This window comes from Mauremys reevesii, linkage group 1 (assembly GCF_016161935.1).
Source record: "Mauremys reevesii isolate NIE-2019 linkage group 1, ASM1616193v1, whole genome shotgun sequence".
NCBI lineage: Eukaryota > Metazoa > Chordata > Testudines > Geoemydidae > Mauremys > Mauremys reevesii.
In genome coordinates, this window is record NC_052623.1 from 41,348,657 (window position 1) to 41,362,439 (window position 13,783).

Genomic DNA, 13,783 nt, shown 5'->3' on the forward strand with positions numbered 1-13,783 from the left:
CACTCCCAATCACAAAAATACTCATTACCTTCAAATGTCAAAAAACATTTTAATCCAGCTAAAGATGAACAAGGGATTTTACTAAAATTTAATCTAATAAAAGCAGTTGTCCTCTTCCAACAATGTTTAAAGCAAGAAAATCATATTTAAGCCGATTTAAATTAAACAAACAGTAGGCTTCTGGAAGTCAGTTAAGCTGATGAACATTGTGACTGAGCTTCTTAGCTTCTTTTGGGCCAGATCCTGAAAAGCCCTGAGCCACCACAACCCCAAAATCATCAATAGGAGAGGAGGGTGCTAAGTAACTTAGACTGGGCCCTTTGCATATCATATTTATTTTGCTAAAACAATACTAGTAGTATTGAGACAATGTGGTACCAGCATTTCTACTAAGGGTGCATCTACACTAACCACTGGATCAGAGGGTAGTGATCGATCTATCGGGGATCGATTTATTGCGTCTAGTGACATGCAAAAGTCAAATTCATGCTAACCTGATTCAATCTATACTGTGTAGCTGTAAAGTAATCCAACTGTAACTTTCTGAACAGCAGTTATAGCTGGCTTTGGATCTATACTCACACACCACAGGTAGCTGTGTGTGCGCGGTGGGAGAGGGGATAAAGGTGTGTGGTGGGAGAGGGGATAAAGGATGCAATTATACTACTTTCTGAATTATACTTGACTCCTTAACTGCTTCTAATTCCTTCCTACCCAAAGTGAACTTTTTTCTTCTTATATATTCTAGGGTGACCAAAAGTCCTGATTTATTGGGATCGTCCCAATATTAGGGGCTTTGTCTTGTATATGCAACCTATTCCCTCTCCTTCCCCCATCCCAATTTTTCCACAGTTGCTATCTGGTCACCCTAATCTATTCACGCTGAACCCCATTTGGTCTTTTGCATATTCATCTACCTTCTGTAATCTATGTGTTCAGCTCTTTTATCATTGTTTCAGTGCCCTTGAGGATTTTCCATAGATACCAAGGTCATCTGCAAATTTGAAGAGGATCAAGTTCTGAGAATTAACTTCATCATGCAAGACAGATTCATAATTTTTTATCTCACTCTTCAGGAATTTTCCTTTCTGTTTAATTGGAAGGGCCAGGAAAATAACATGTGAATCAATAAATCATGCCAAAGAAGCAATTTTATTTTTAATCTCAGGAAATTCTAGCACTAAACTGCCTTCCTTTATTTTTTTCCATGCTCATGTCAAATTGCTACTTTCTTACCTTGATGCCAATTGCAATAATAAGATGTTTTGGAAGTTCAGAGCTATCAAAGCAATATGGGCACTTCTCCATACGTGCAACAAGCTGATGATGTTCATAGATTGCTTTTCTTCTGTGCCTTTCGTCTTCTTCTCCACTCCGCTCTCCCTTAGCTGCTTTGGAAACAAACATGTCATCCAGTGTGTAGTACTCTCGATCAGTTTTTTCTGCAAACTAAAAAGAGAGAAAGAAAATATATATATGTGTACAAATGAATAGAAAAGAACTAGAATTATGTAGGCCATTCTAGCATTCTTTATTTAACCAAAGAGGTATGGTATCTAGTCTCTAAGGTGCCACAAGGACTCCTTGTTCTTTTTGCTGATACAGACTAACATGGCTACCACTCTGAAACCAGCAACAGCAGTTTCTCCTTTCACATGGCTTCTTCCAGACACATAATTATGAGATGTTTGGGTCAACTGGCAGCAATCATGTGATACCCATGACAAGATAAAGTAGCAAAAATACAGCTGAATGCTATAAACAAGCAGAATATAATATCACATTCCATTTCAAGATAAAATTCCGTCTGGAGCTGAAAATATCTAGTCTGATATCTTGAATTTACATAGCTTAAATTTAAATTAATATACAAACTTCATCCAGTACTTTTTGATAATTTTGACCTTTGGAAGCCTTTATTTAATATCCGTTGTGATTCCCAAATGTACCTAAAATGGGACACATGTCCAAAACTGTAAATATAAACAGTTTTCTCTATAATTTTTTTTCATGGTAATTTTTTTTTAAATATCTTTTTCACAGAACAAATACCATGGAGTTTTACTTGGCATTAATCACCTGTACGTTCTCTCTAATTTTACATCATGGTACATAAATGTGATATGGATATTGTTTCTGTAAAAAAAAAATGTTTTGGCACCTTTCAAAAATAATTATTACCACTGGAGTAATAACTACACATAGAAAACATGTTTTTGTTATTTACATGCACTTTCTTTATGCTGAATGAGAGAATACATTCAAACAGATTTTATTAGTACTCTCTTTTCCTTCTACTACCAACGGTGCTCATAAAATCATCTGTCCTGAAATACACGACTCTATTGCTAGCATTCATATTTTGCACATATGCACCTATGCTAATTTTCCTTACCAATTAACAGTATTTAGCTCACTTATGTAAAAATGTTATTTTCAGTCTCAATTTTTATTCTTCCTTGCAAGCAACTATTGCAAACATGGATTCGCTAGCCTAATTTAACCTAAATAAAAATATACTCTCTCTATACACAGACATTTTATATACACATTATCTGATTCTAGGTGGAAAAAACTGAAAGCTTTTAAGTCATTAGGCCATAAACTGTAAAATTGTAGTTGACTCCCCAGTACATAAAACAAAAGCTGTCAAAGTGTTGGATTCCCTGCAGAGTGATGTCTGAAAGTTTGTGGTATCTAGGTTTCAGCGTGGTTTCCATAGAAACCACACAGATGCGCCTCTAAATTTTTCTAATAAATTACAGCAAAAATCCCTATAATTTGTGTGCACCACATTTAGTACTGATCAGAGTGTGCACTGCACCATCTATACAACTAATTCTATTTATCTTTACAATATATTTACATATTATATAAAAATATCATTTGCATTATCTTTAGAATTATAATTTTTCTGCAAATAATTTCCCCTTCTTTTTTCTTTCTTTCTTTTTTTTTTTTTTTGTGTGTGTGTGCAATGGAGAAACTTCTTGTGGGATTTCTTTTAAATTCTTAAAATCAAGAACTTCTCTATTAAGGTATTACTTCTATATTTTTATGACTGCTATAATGCTGTGTTAATCTTTTGTTATTGATTCTGTCATGCCTGCACAGTGGTGGTATACATTCCTTTCTGACTTCCCATGTACTGCCCTCTGTACCATACAATGATCCTGATTTAAAATGTATAATTAGCAAAGATTTGTTATGAATGCATTATAAATACTTTCCCACAAAACTTTTCATTACACATTTTAAAAAATGTGATGTGCTGCTCTCTTAGATTCCAAGGATTTTATATTCAATAATACATGTTTTTCAAAAAAAATGTTCAAAGGAAGGGACTTTACAATATTGAAGATTTATCTGTTATTTCAGAATTTGCTATGGCACACTAAGTCAATTAATTTCTAAAAGAAAAGATGAAAAATAGAAGAGAGGGGCCAGGTTAAAAACAGCACAATAAAACAAAAAATAAGTATTTTTGTCCACCATCAACAAAAACAGGTGATTTATTGATCTGGTTACAGAAATTTAATAGAAAGCGGAGCTTTCTTGTTAGGTCTCTGTGACCCTAAGAACCTCTTTATGCCAACCAGCAAAGGGCACACTCAATGCAGTTTGGTCAGAATATTTAGTCAGTGATGTGAGGTATCGTATCTAAATTGATCATGAATATCATTGCATGACGTATGTATGGATGGGTTGCATATAAAAAGTTATGTATGTATACTGGAAATATGTACTTAAAACATGTTGTGGAGGCAGCTGATAAACAAGCCTGCCTAGGGTTGACAGACATCCAGTTTTTGACCGGAACGCTCAGTCGAAAAGGGACCCTGGCAGCTCCAGTCAGCACAGCTGACTGGGCTGCTAAAAATCCAGGTGGCCACAGCACCAGTAGGGCAGGCAGGCAGGCTCTGTATCCGTCTCCTGGGAAGTGGTGACATGTCACTACAGCTCCTAGGCAGAGGGGCAGTCAGGGGGCTCTGTGTGCTGCCCCCGCGCACAAGCTCTAGCCAAGTGCCAGGAACTGTGGCCAATGGGAGCTGCAGTGGTGGCGCCCGTGAGTGGTGCCCCCTGGCCGCCCCTCTGCCCAGGAGCTGGCGGGACATGTCTCCATTTCCCAGGAGCCGCTTGAGGTCAGCTGCCACCCAGAGCCTGCACCCTGAATCCCCTCCTGCACCCCAACCCCCTGCCCCAGCCCGGAGCCCCCTCCCACACTCTGTACCCCTCAGCATCCCAACCCGGCGTCCCCTCCTGCACCCCAAACCTTTCATCCCAGGACCCACCTCAGAGCCTGCACCCCCAGCAGGAGCCTGCACCCCCTCCCGCAGCCCGATGAAAATGAGTGAGTGAGCAGAGGTGAGACCTCAGATGGGGCAGGGCCTCAGGGAAGGAGTGGGAAAGAGGGTGGGGCCAGGGTATTCAGTTTTCTGCAATTAAATAGTTGGCAACCCTAAGTCTGTCCTAGACAAAGGAATATGGATTTACCTGCATGAATCAAATTAGCAGACAGGTAACAAAACAGCATGGCTTGATTACAAGCAGAACAATGAAAGCTGATCAAGAAAGCAAACTGAGCAGAGGATAAAGAATGGGCTTGGTGCCTGCATCCTCAAGAACAAGTAACAGTGGAAAACGAACTTTGTCTGGTTTTACTTTTCAAAGAATACATTTCAAAGGTTTTGGGGATATAAAAAGGAAGAAAGGGGACTCCTTCTGCATCATAACTTCGGAGACAAAGGAATCATCACCCACCGATTCTGAGAACGGTGGATCCTCCTTCATAAGGGGCTGGTAACTTGATGTAAGTCACAAAGTTGCTTATGCAAAGATTGTATCTTACTGAAGTTAAGCTTTAGTGACTAGAAATTGTTATTTTTGTTTTGTTTGTGATCGTAACTTTCTTGTGTTGCTTAATATCACTTAAATCTATGTTCTTTATTAATAAACATTCTTGTTTTATTATAAATTCAACTAAGTGCTTTATATTGAGGTATAGTGTGCATCTTCAGCTAAACTAACAGGCTGGTATGTCTCTTTAGAGGCAGACTTGGTCATTTGTGAGTGTGCAATGATAGGGATTGGAATCTGCAGAGACCCCACTCTGGCAATCTTGGGTTCACTGAATGTTACCTGAAAGACAGGTGTTAGACTGGCATAGTCTTGAGGAATTTGCTGCCAAGGCAAGGAGGCTGGAGCATCAGGGAGCTGACACAGTTTAAGTTCCAGCTTTACTGAAGCAAAGGGGTACAACAGTGGCTTACAGTCCTGGGCATCCTGAAGAGTGTCACAGTCTCTGACTCTGTATTTAATAAGTGATGCTGAACTGCTACAGTATGTTAATCGGCAATACTTTTATGCTAAACTTCGGTTGCTTCTAGATACAATTCACTGCAACTTTCACCTTGAATAACTGTAATGATTTCCTGCATCGAAATGGCAAGACAAAGAATATAGAAAGTGCACTCTACAGCACAGTTTGGTTCTGAGACTGCTGTATCTTCAGAAGCGTAGCAGACTTGTCCATCATCAGTTTTGCATAGAATTCATATGACATAGAATTCAAGAACAGCTAAGAGACTTAATACAGCAAACGCCCATCTGTAATAAATTGTGATATATATATTAGACTACCAGTGTGGCAGGACAGATGTTAATGGGAGGTATTTTGTTCAATGGGCATAATAAATCAGCTTCCAGTATGTATTAATTACATCCCTCTTTCTTGTCATATTGAAAAGTGACCTTGCAAGAATTTAGAAAAATAAACAAGTTTAGAGATATAACCAAATAACCAGGTAAGAGATTCATCCCTTGAATGACTGAAAACATATCTGCCACTAAACATCTAAATGCGCCCGCGTACTGGCTGGCAGTCAAGCATCTGCTGAAATGCCGCCGAATTTCAGCGGCATTTCGGCAGCGACGCCTCTCGATGACGCTGCTTGCTGCTGAAATTCAGTGGCATTTCGGCAGCGACGCCTCTCGATGACACCGCTTGCTGCCAACAAGCGACGTCATCGAGAGGCGTCACCGCTGAAATGCCGTCGAATTTCGGCGGCATTTTGGCAGATGCTCGACCGCTGCCACGGTCCTTCGTCTGGCGGGCGCCAGACAAAAAGGTTGGGGACCACTGCTCTATAGGAAACAAAATATAAACAGCTTCCCAATATAAGCATCTTATGGGGAAAAACAATACAGGCTCATTTGGTTGTTAATTTACCAAATGTCCCTTTTGCTTGGAGCACTGTGGCACCTAGATGTAAAGTTACATTTTGTACAATTTCTTGGCAAACCACCTTAAATGTGTTGTACAAATGATGCTAGTTCAGACAGATCAATTCCCTTGTTCAGGCCACATTTGAGAAGCCTCTTTTTAAAAACAGAGGGTCTTTTACTTAAAAGAGAAAAGCTCTTCAGCCTAAAGGACATTTCTTCTCAGAAAATTAAGCCAACCATATCAAACATTCTGAACATGGATTCTTAAATATCTGTGTGACTAGCAACTAAGGCTAAATAATAAAGATTCAGCAAACTGAAACTTCTGAGTGATAGTCCCTCTTGTACTGGCTCTTCGGCAATGGAGTCCTGTCAGCATGAACCACTGATCTATTTACATGAGATGACTCTACAGTGCATGACTGCTTAATTCATTTTCTCTTTCCTTTGAAGACTAAATGTTCTTGGGAATGATCTAGCCTGACATGTTCAGATCTGGCAACTTGTTAATTACAGTAATTGTAATTCTTGACCCAACTAGCTGCCACAGTAATTGAAATGCAGTCTTTTGAATACAGAAAAATTTGCAAAGTATCTCCTGAGCTTTCTGGGTCTCTGTTCAGGTAATCTGATGAAAAACACTTAGACCTTATTTTCCAGAGCAGATAAGTAGCTTTTCCCTGCAAAATGGGACCATTAATACTACTTATTCCCCCTCACGCTCCTTGAATAATTCTTATACTTCTATTCCAGATAGTCCTACAGCTTCTGAGCAATATGTTAAGGAGATAAGCACATTTATTTCCAAATGATTGGAGACAGATTTTTAGGATGTTTGGTCTCCCTAATACCACTTTATTTTCCAGAAACACATATGACTTTTTCCATATACTTTCTTGCACAACAAAATTAATTGTTTAAAAATGCTCTTGCTCCATTTTACTACATTACTGTAGACCTACATTTATTAAACAAGAGAAGATTCCTGGGGCCTGAAAACAATTTAAGAAAAATGTTTTTGGTGTCAAAACCAAGTTTCTGTATTCCCGTCATTAAAGGGTATAGGGGGAAACAGAACTCACTCTACGGGAATAAATGTTTATTTTGTTGCCTATTGTCACATACACCTTAGGCTTCCCTGTCATTTTTCAGACAATTAAAAGGCCTATTTTTCCCTATAAAATGTTGAATTCTAGTTTGTTAAAAATTAGAAATCTAACCTGCCTGCCTAAAAAAAATGAGCAAATAAGCCACTAGTTTCTAAATTATCTGGCAATCAATCCAAGAGCATGCTCAATGTGGGAGCTCCACTGTTCTCTTATTACTCCTTAAAACTGACAGAAAATAGGGAGTAGTAAAAAGCGATCAAGGGGCCAGCACAAAAGAACATAAAAGGTGGGGGGGAAAATGGTTGGCACTTGGAAGATAGGTTCTCTGTGTGTGATTCAGACAAGTTACAACAAAAGGACAACAGGATAAAAGGAGTATCACCTCCAACAGAATTTAAGAAAGGACCATACAAAAGGCTAAGTTAAAAAAGTTGACATCTAGAACTGGTACAAGTTACATGGGTTTGTCACGACCCGCTAGTTGCCATTATGTTGGTGGGGACTGATGAACATTCTGGTGTCTCAGCACAAAATGGATTGCTGGCATGGATGGTGAAGCCAGTGTACCCAGTTGTGCACTACACATGATTTCCTCACACATGGAAAATACTCATCTACTCGCTTAGGACAGCTGTAAGGATCCCGTGATGCTGGTACAGCAGTGCAAAGGGGACTTAGCAGGGCTGAGAATCTGGCCTATTATGCATAGAATGAAACAGCAAGTTAACAGATGAGAGACCAACTTAATAGATGAGAAGTAAGTATTCTATTCAGGTGAAATACTACCCATCCCTCTTATAGTAGAAATGTTTGGAAAATAATCTCCCCCTTTCAATTTCATAAGTTAAAATGCTTTATAGTGAAAAAATGTATCCTACTTTTTTCTTCATATACACATTTCCTTCAAGCATTGTACACTGAACTTATTCTTTGTCCATACTTTTTTGTTGCTTCCACATGAGACTTCTTTAAGTTTGCTTAGGTTTCCTAATTTGTATTGTATTACACAACTGTCAAACTTAATCTGTCTATTATTTAACGACAGCCATTTTAAAGTACTAAAAAGAACCCAGGAGTTCGTGAAAAACTTGGCCAAAAAGAAAAAATAAAAAACCCACACAGTCTTTAGTGTTAGCGAATAGTGAACACTGAGCCAATCAGCAAGACAACTGAAAATGTCTGTTTCCGTATGGACAGCAGAATACCTTTTACAAGCACTGGAAGACCAGAGTCATCCAGCTAATGGGCATTCTTCCATAAACTCAAGGTAGACTGGCTTCTTGATTCAGTCCATGAACACTCACCTAAACACAAGGCATTCTCCATATTAAAAGAAATCTTAAACTATTCTCTGTTTAAATGGAAAGGTGCAACAACAACTTACTTTGGGGATAAGATTAAAATACTTCGGGTACGTCCAGACTACCCGCTGGTAGGCAGTAAACAGGATAATAAATTAGAAAGTGGGACGGGATGACAATTACCCTATGAAGTCACAGCTGTGCTTGTTTGTACCTTGTTAACCAATTAGCAATTGCTTGATTGCTTGACCTTAATTGTATATAAGAGCATGCTGGAGAGAAATAAATGACTTTGCTGCCAATCACACAGATTGTTGAGCTTTGTTCATATACGCCTGCGATGCAACAAATGGTGACCCCGACGTGATTCGTATCGAATGAAAGTGTCGGTGGCCTGACCCAGGGGGAGAAGCCCTGAGCCCAGAGGCGAACGGCCAGGAGCCTGAGCCCAGAGGCGGGGAGTGCTTATCCGACGTGACTCGTATCGAGTGATGATAGTGTCGGGAGCCTGAGCCCAGAGGCGAACGGCCAGGAGCCTGAGCCCAGAGGCGGGCGGCTGGGAGCCGCGGCGGGGAGTGCTTGAGAAGCCCCCGGACCCCGACGTGACTCGTATCGAATGATGATAGTGTTGGGAGCCTGAGCTCAGAGGCGAACGGCCAGGAGCCTGAGCCCAGAGGCGAGCGGAGGAGCTGCGGCGGGGAGTGCTGGAGAAGCCCCCGGGCGTCCGAAAAGAGAGGCGCACCTGAGCCCTGAGGAGAGCGGCTATAAGCCGCGGAGGAGAAGGGCGGCTATAAGCCGCGGTGGAGAAGGGCAGAGCAGCTAACGTGAGTACCGCTGTATCAGCTGAAGAAAAGATAACACAGAAGCTTTATTTGCACATTATGAACCGACAGGGGGAAAAGATTTCCCCTGTTGCACTGATTCACTTATTAAGAAGAGAGGGAGAGAAGCTCCCCTCTGATATGTTGTCCCGTCTGCTGCGGTGGAGACAGAGAAGGGAACCTTTTGTTAAGCCGAGTACAATTTTTAATAAAACTGTGTGGGAGCGGCTAGGCTCCAAGCTTTGGAAGTCGGTGACTCAGGGCGATAAGGAAGCCTTTTCCCTGAGTCCAGTATGGAATAAGACAAAGAAGATAGTACAAACTCTCGTGGCCGAGGCAGGAGTGCAGGCGGCCCTTTTTAAGCTTTTCCGCCCAACGCCCGAAATGCCTTCTGTGTTGTCGGTTGGAGCCAGGGAGTTTTTCGGTGGCAAGGACACGGTGATACCTTTGGCTTCCGACCTGGATAATGTTGCCCCTGTTATGGTTCCACTACCCTCCAATACGCCCGAGCCTATGAAAACAGCTTTGCCGTATGCACCCCCTCCCAAGCCATGCCGTGTCCACGGGACCTGGGGGTGTCACGAATGCGGGGAAATAAAGGAGGCTCGGGTGAGACACGTGCCATCACAAGTCTATCCCAATTTGACTACGCCTATTCAGTTTACCCAGTTTAATGTCTTTTATAAGAAAATGGAGCGCCAGGGTCAACAGCTGCAGGCCATTTATAATAAGTTAAATCAAATGCAAGGTCTTCCAGCTGGATCATTGTGGAAAGAGGGGGAGCAGGCAGAGGCTCGTGAGGAGGTGCTCCGCTGGAAGCGAGCCCTGGACGGGAAGACGTTGGAGTGCATGGCGCAGGCAGAGGCTCGTGAGCAGGCAAAGACTCGTGAGGAGGTGCTCCGCTGGAAGCGAGCCCTGGACGGGAAAACTTTGGAGTGCACGGCGCAGGCAGAGGCTCGTGCCGTGGCCCCGGAGGTCGCTCGGACCTACAAGCAAGTAAGTTGTTTTGGCAGAAGCCCGAAGAAGGCGTCCCACGCTGGCTGGTCTGAGCCGGGGACAGTGCCGGGAAAACCGTTATGCTTCTCCGGTATGAGCAGCAACAGCTGGGTGTTCTGACACAGGATTTACAGTTTAAAAGAAGCCAAGCAGGGAAAGAAAAGGACAAGGTAACGTGCTGGCTAATCTCTCCCTCGTCCACTGCAGCCCCCACGTCCTGATTATTTCCCCCGTAGAAGCTGAACCACGACGGTGGTGGAAAAGAAGAAAAAACACTCACGTTGTTGATATTGCCAAAGACCAGAAATTCCTGACTAAAAACACATTGAGAACTGACCCTGGTGAAGAAACGAAGAATTGTACACTGGCAGGAAAAAATTTGGGACTCCTGCTAAAAAATGTGGTATTGATTGGATTTTGGGGTTTATTTTACAGGCTGCGCCCTGTGTTGTGGAATTTTTTTTAGCATGTATTGCCCCCCCCCCCAATTGGATTGTAAATGGTATTACCCCCCCTCCCCCGTTACTAACCCCAATTTTTAGAGCCTACTTGTTTTTTTGTTTTTAGAGTTTGAGAAAACTCGGCCAAAAGGTTTGTTGAGTATTCTCAAAGGGGGGAGTTGTGGGTTATTTAGGCATAAATTTAGGTAATTTGGGAGAATGGCTTTGAATTTATGTAACCCGAAGTATTTTTATGTAAAGTGCTTTTGTTAGCCTTATTAGGTTTTGTTAATTTGTGTTATGTGCTGATTATTGGCTGTTGTAGATTGCTTGATACTACATGTAGCCTATATTTAAAATAGATAGGTTGATTGCAGATGTTGTATTAAAGTTATATGCATAAAATGTAGCCCCCATGGTGGGAAAGTATAGATAATTGCTCGCAGTAGAGATTAGAAGGGTGGGGGCTAGTTAAGAAGTACACCCTCCTAGCTAAATTGATAGTGAAATAAGTTGGTGTTTATGTAAGGAACGGTTTAGCAAGAGGAAATAAGGATCGGGCCCAGGCAGGCAGGCAATAGACAGAGAACTTGGAAAGGAAAAAAGGATCGGGCCCAAGCGGCCAGGCCATAGACGGAGAACTTGATGAGGAAAAAAGGATCGGGCCCAGGCAGGCAGGCAAGAGACAAAGAGATTGGAAATCAGGTTGATAACTTTTGAGGGTGTAGCGGGCGTAATAAGTAATTAAGCACAAGCTTAGGAATTTCAAATATTCAGGGGGATACTTGGAATGGTGATTTAAGTTGAGAAAGGTTGTTGTTAAAGTACAAGCAAGTAATTTAAGGCAGAGTAAAAGGTTAATTTTGAGGTTGCTGAAGGGAATAGCAGTTGAATTTTGTAAAGATGCTAAAGAGAAAAGTTTTTGGTGTTTTTGAAATGTTTGTAAATAAATTTAGGCAAAGAAATTAGTTTGCAATTGTTTGGCCATAAATAATTTTGTTGCATCACCCACGAAAGCTCATGCTGCAAAACATCTGTTAGTCTATAAGGTGCCACAGGATTCTTTGCTGCTTCTTGCATTAGTTGAAGATTGTATATTGTGCTATGTAATTGAAATTGTATTAGGCTTAAGGATATATAAGTGGTAATGTTTTTTTTTCTTTTAGTGTTTAAAAGCAGAAGTTAATGGTAAAATTTTAAGCTGTGATTAGCTTTGAATTTTAGAAGTAAGCTAGGAAGCAATTATATTAATGTAAATGATTTACCTGATGGAGTGATTTTCCTGTTTTGCCTGAAATTAATAAGGGTATTTGTGTATTTTAAGTAATGATTGATTGCCCAGTAGGGGTATATTTGTTTTTGTTTTTTAGATATTTAGAGAATTGATGTTAGCTGTATAGTATTTAATGTACCATGCACTTATTTATAGAGTTTACATTTATGTTTTATGTTTTATGTTTGTTTGTGATGTGTGTTTTCTGGCCAGAATTGCTGTGGTGTTGTTAAAATGTTTGTGGTTTATGTTGTGGTTTTTTTTTAGGACCCCCCCCTCAGTGTCAGTTTGATCACCTGACATATGAGGGATGATTGGTAATAGAAATTTGTCACAAGATGGTGTGCAATAGAGTATGGGGGAACCCTGCAGATTTTACACCATTTATTTGTTTTATTTTTGTTGATTTATGTTTGTTTTGTTTGATGTTGTTGGTGTTGTATGTTATGAATTGCATGGTTATAGGTGAGCCCTGTAGCATAAGATATATTTTTTTGTTGTTGTTGTTTTGTTTTGCATGCCTTTTGCTATACAGTTTGGAGTAGTTTCTTGGATGTTTTTAATTTTCTTTTGTGTTGCTGCCTTGATGGAAAATTACAGCAGCGTGGTTACAAGAATAGAGGGATGAGATAAAGTTGTTATGAGAAAATAGGGGAATGCCAGGTGGCCTAGCTGAGATTGTTTTCAAGGTCCCAGGTGGATTCCGGCGAAGTGGGTCCGGCCTTGGCTGCGTCCTCGGGCGCGACAGCAGGCAGAACCCTCCTGGCCCTTTGGGCCACTTGCGTTACCTGGAGGAGGAATGTATAGGTAAAAGTAGGGCATTGCGGAAGATTTTGTTACGGTTTAGTTAGGCAGCTGGTGTTTAGATTTGCTTTTTAGTTTTGTTTTGTATAGATTGTAGTAATGTGATGCTATGAGCTGAGAATGTTTTGCTGTGCCTTCCTTTTTTTTTATTATTATGAGTGAAGGGGGGAGGTGTGGGAATATGTTGCTAACTTGGCGTTAGGGAGTGTGAGAAACTGACATGCAAGTTTCTAGGATGAGGCTAGTTCTTATCTGCTGGTAGGCAGTAAACAGGATAATAAATTAGAAAGTGGGACGGGATGACAATTACCCTATGAAGTCACAGCTGTGCTTGTTTGTACCTTGTTAACCAATTAGCAATTGCTTGATTGCTTGACCTTAATTGTATATAAGAGCATGCTGGAGAGAAATAAATGACTTTGCTGCCAATCACACAGATTGTTGAGCTTTGTTCATATACGCCTGTGATGCAACAATCTTATAGAAACATAACTTTTTATGGTGGAAACAAATTCAATAAATAAAGTTTTTCCTAATATCCAACCTAGACTTCCCCCACTGCAACTTGAGACCATTGCTCCTTGCTCTGTCATCTGCCACCACTGAACAGCCGAGCTCCATCCTCTTTGGAATCCCCCCTTCTGGTAGTTGAAGGCTGCTATCAAATCTCTCCCCACTGTTATAGACTAACAGACGTTTTGGAGCATGAGCTTTCATGGGTGAATACCCACTTCGTCGGATGCATCCAAAATTTCTGTTAGTCTATAAGGTGCCACAAGACTCTTTGCTGATTTTACAGATCCAGACTAACACG

General features: G+C 40.9%; 1 protein-coding gene across 5 annotated transcripts in view; it reads right to left on the reverse strand.

Annotated features, from left to right (window-relative positions):
- The window catches only part of CWF19L2 (CWF19 like cell cycle control factor 2), a 156,731-nt gene that overhangs the window by 34,836 nt on the left and 108,112 nt on the right, over positions 1-13,783 (reverse strand). For all 5 annotated transcript variants that reach the window (XM_039493084.1, XM_039493092.1, XM_039493101.1 and 2 more), the window contains one exon: positions 1,237-1,449. In XM_039493084.1, the coding sequence (XP_039349018.1) occupies positions 1,237-1,449 (213 nt within the window). The remainder of the gene's footprint in view (positions 1-1,236; positions 1,450-13,783) is intronic.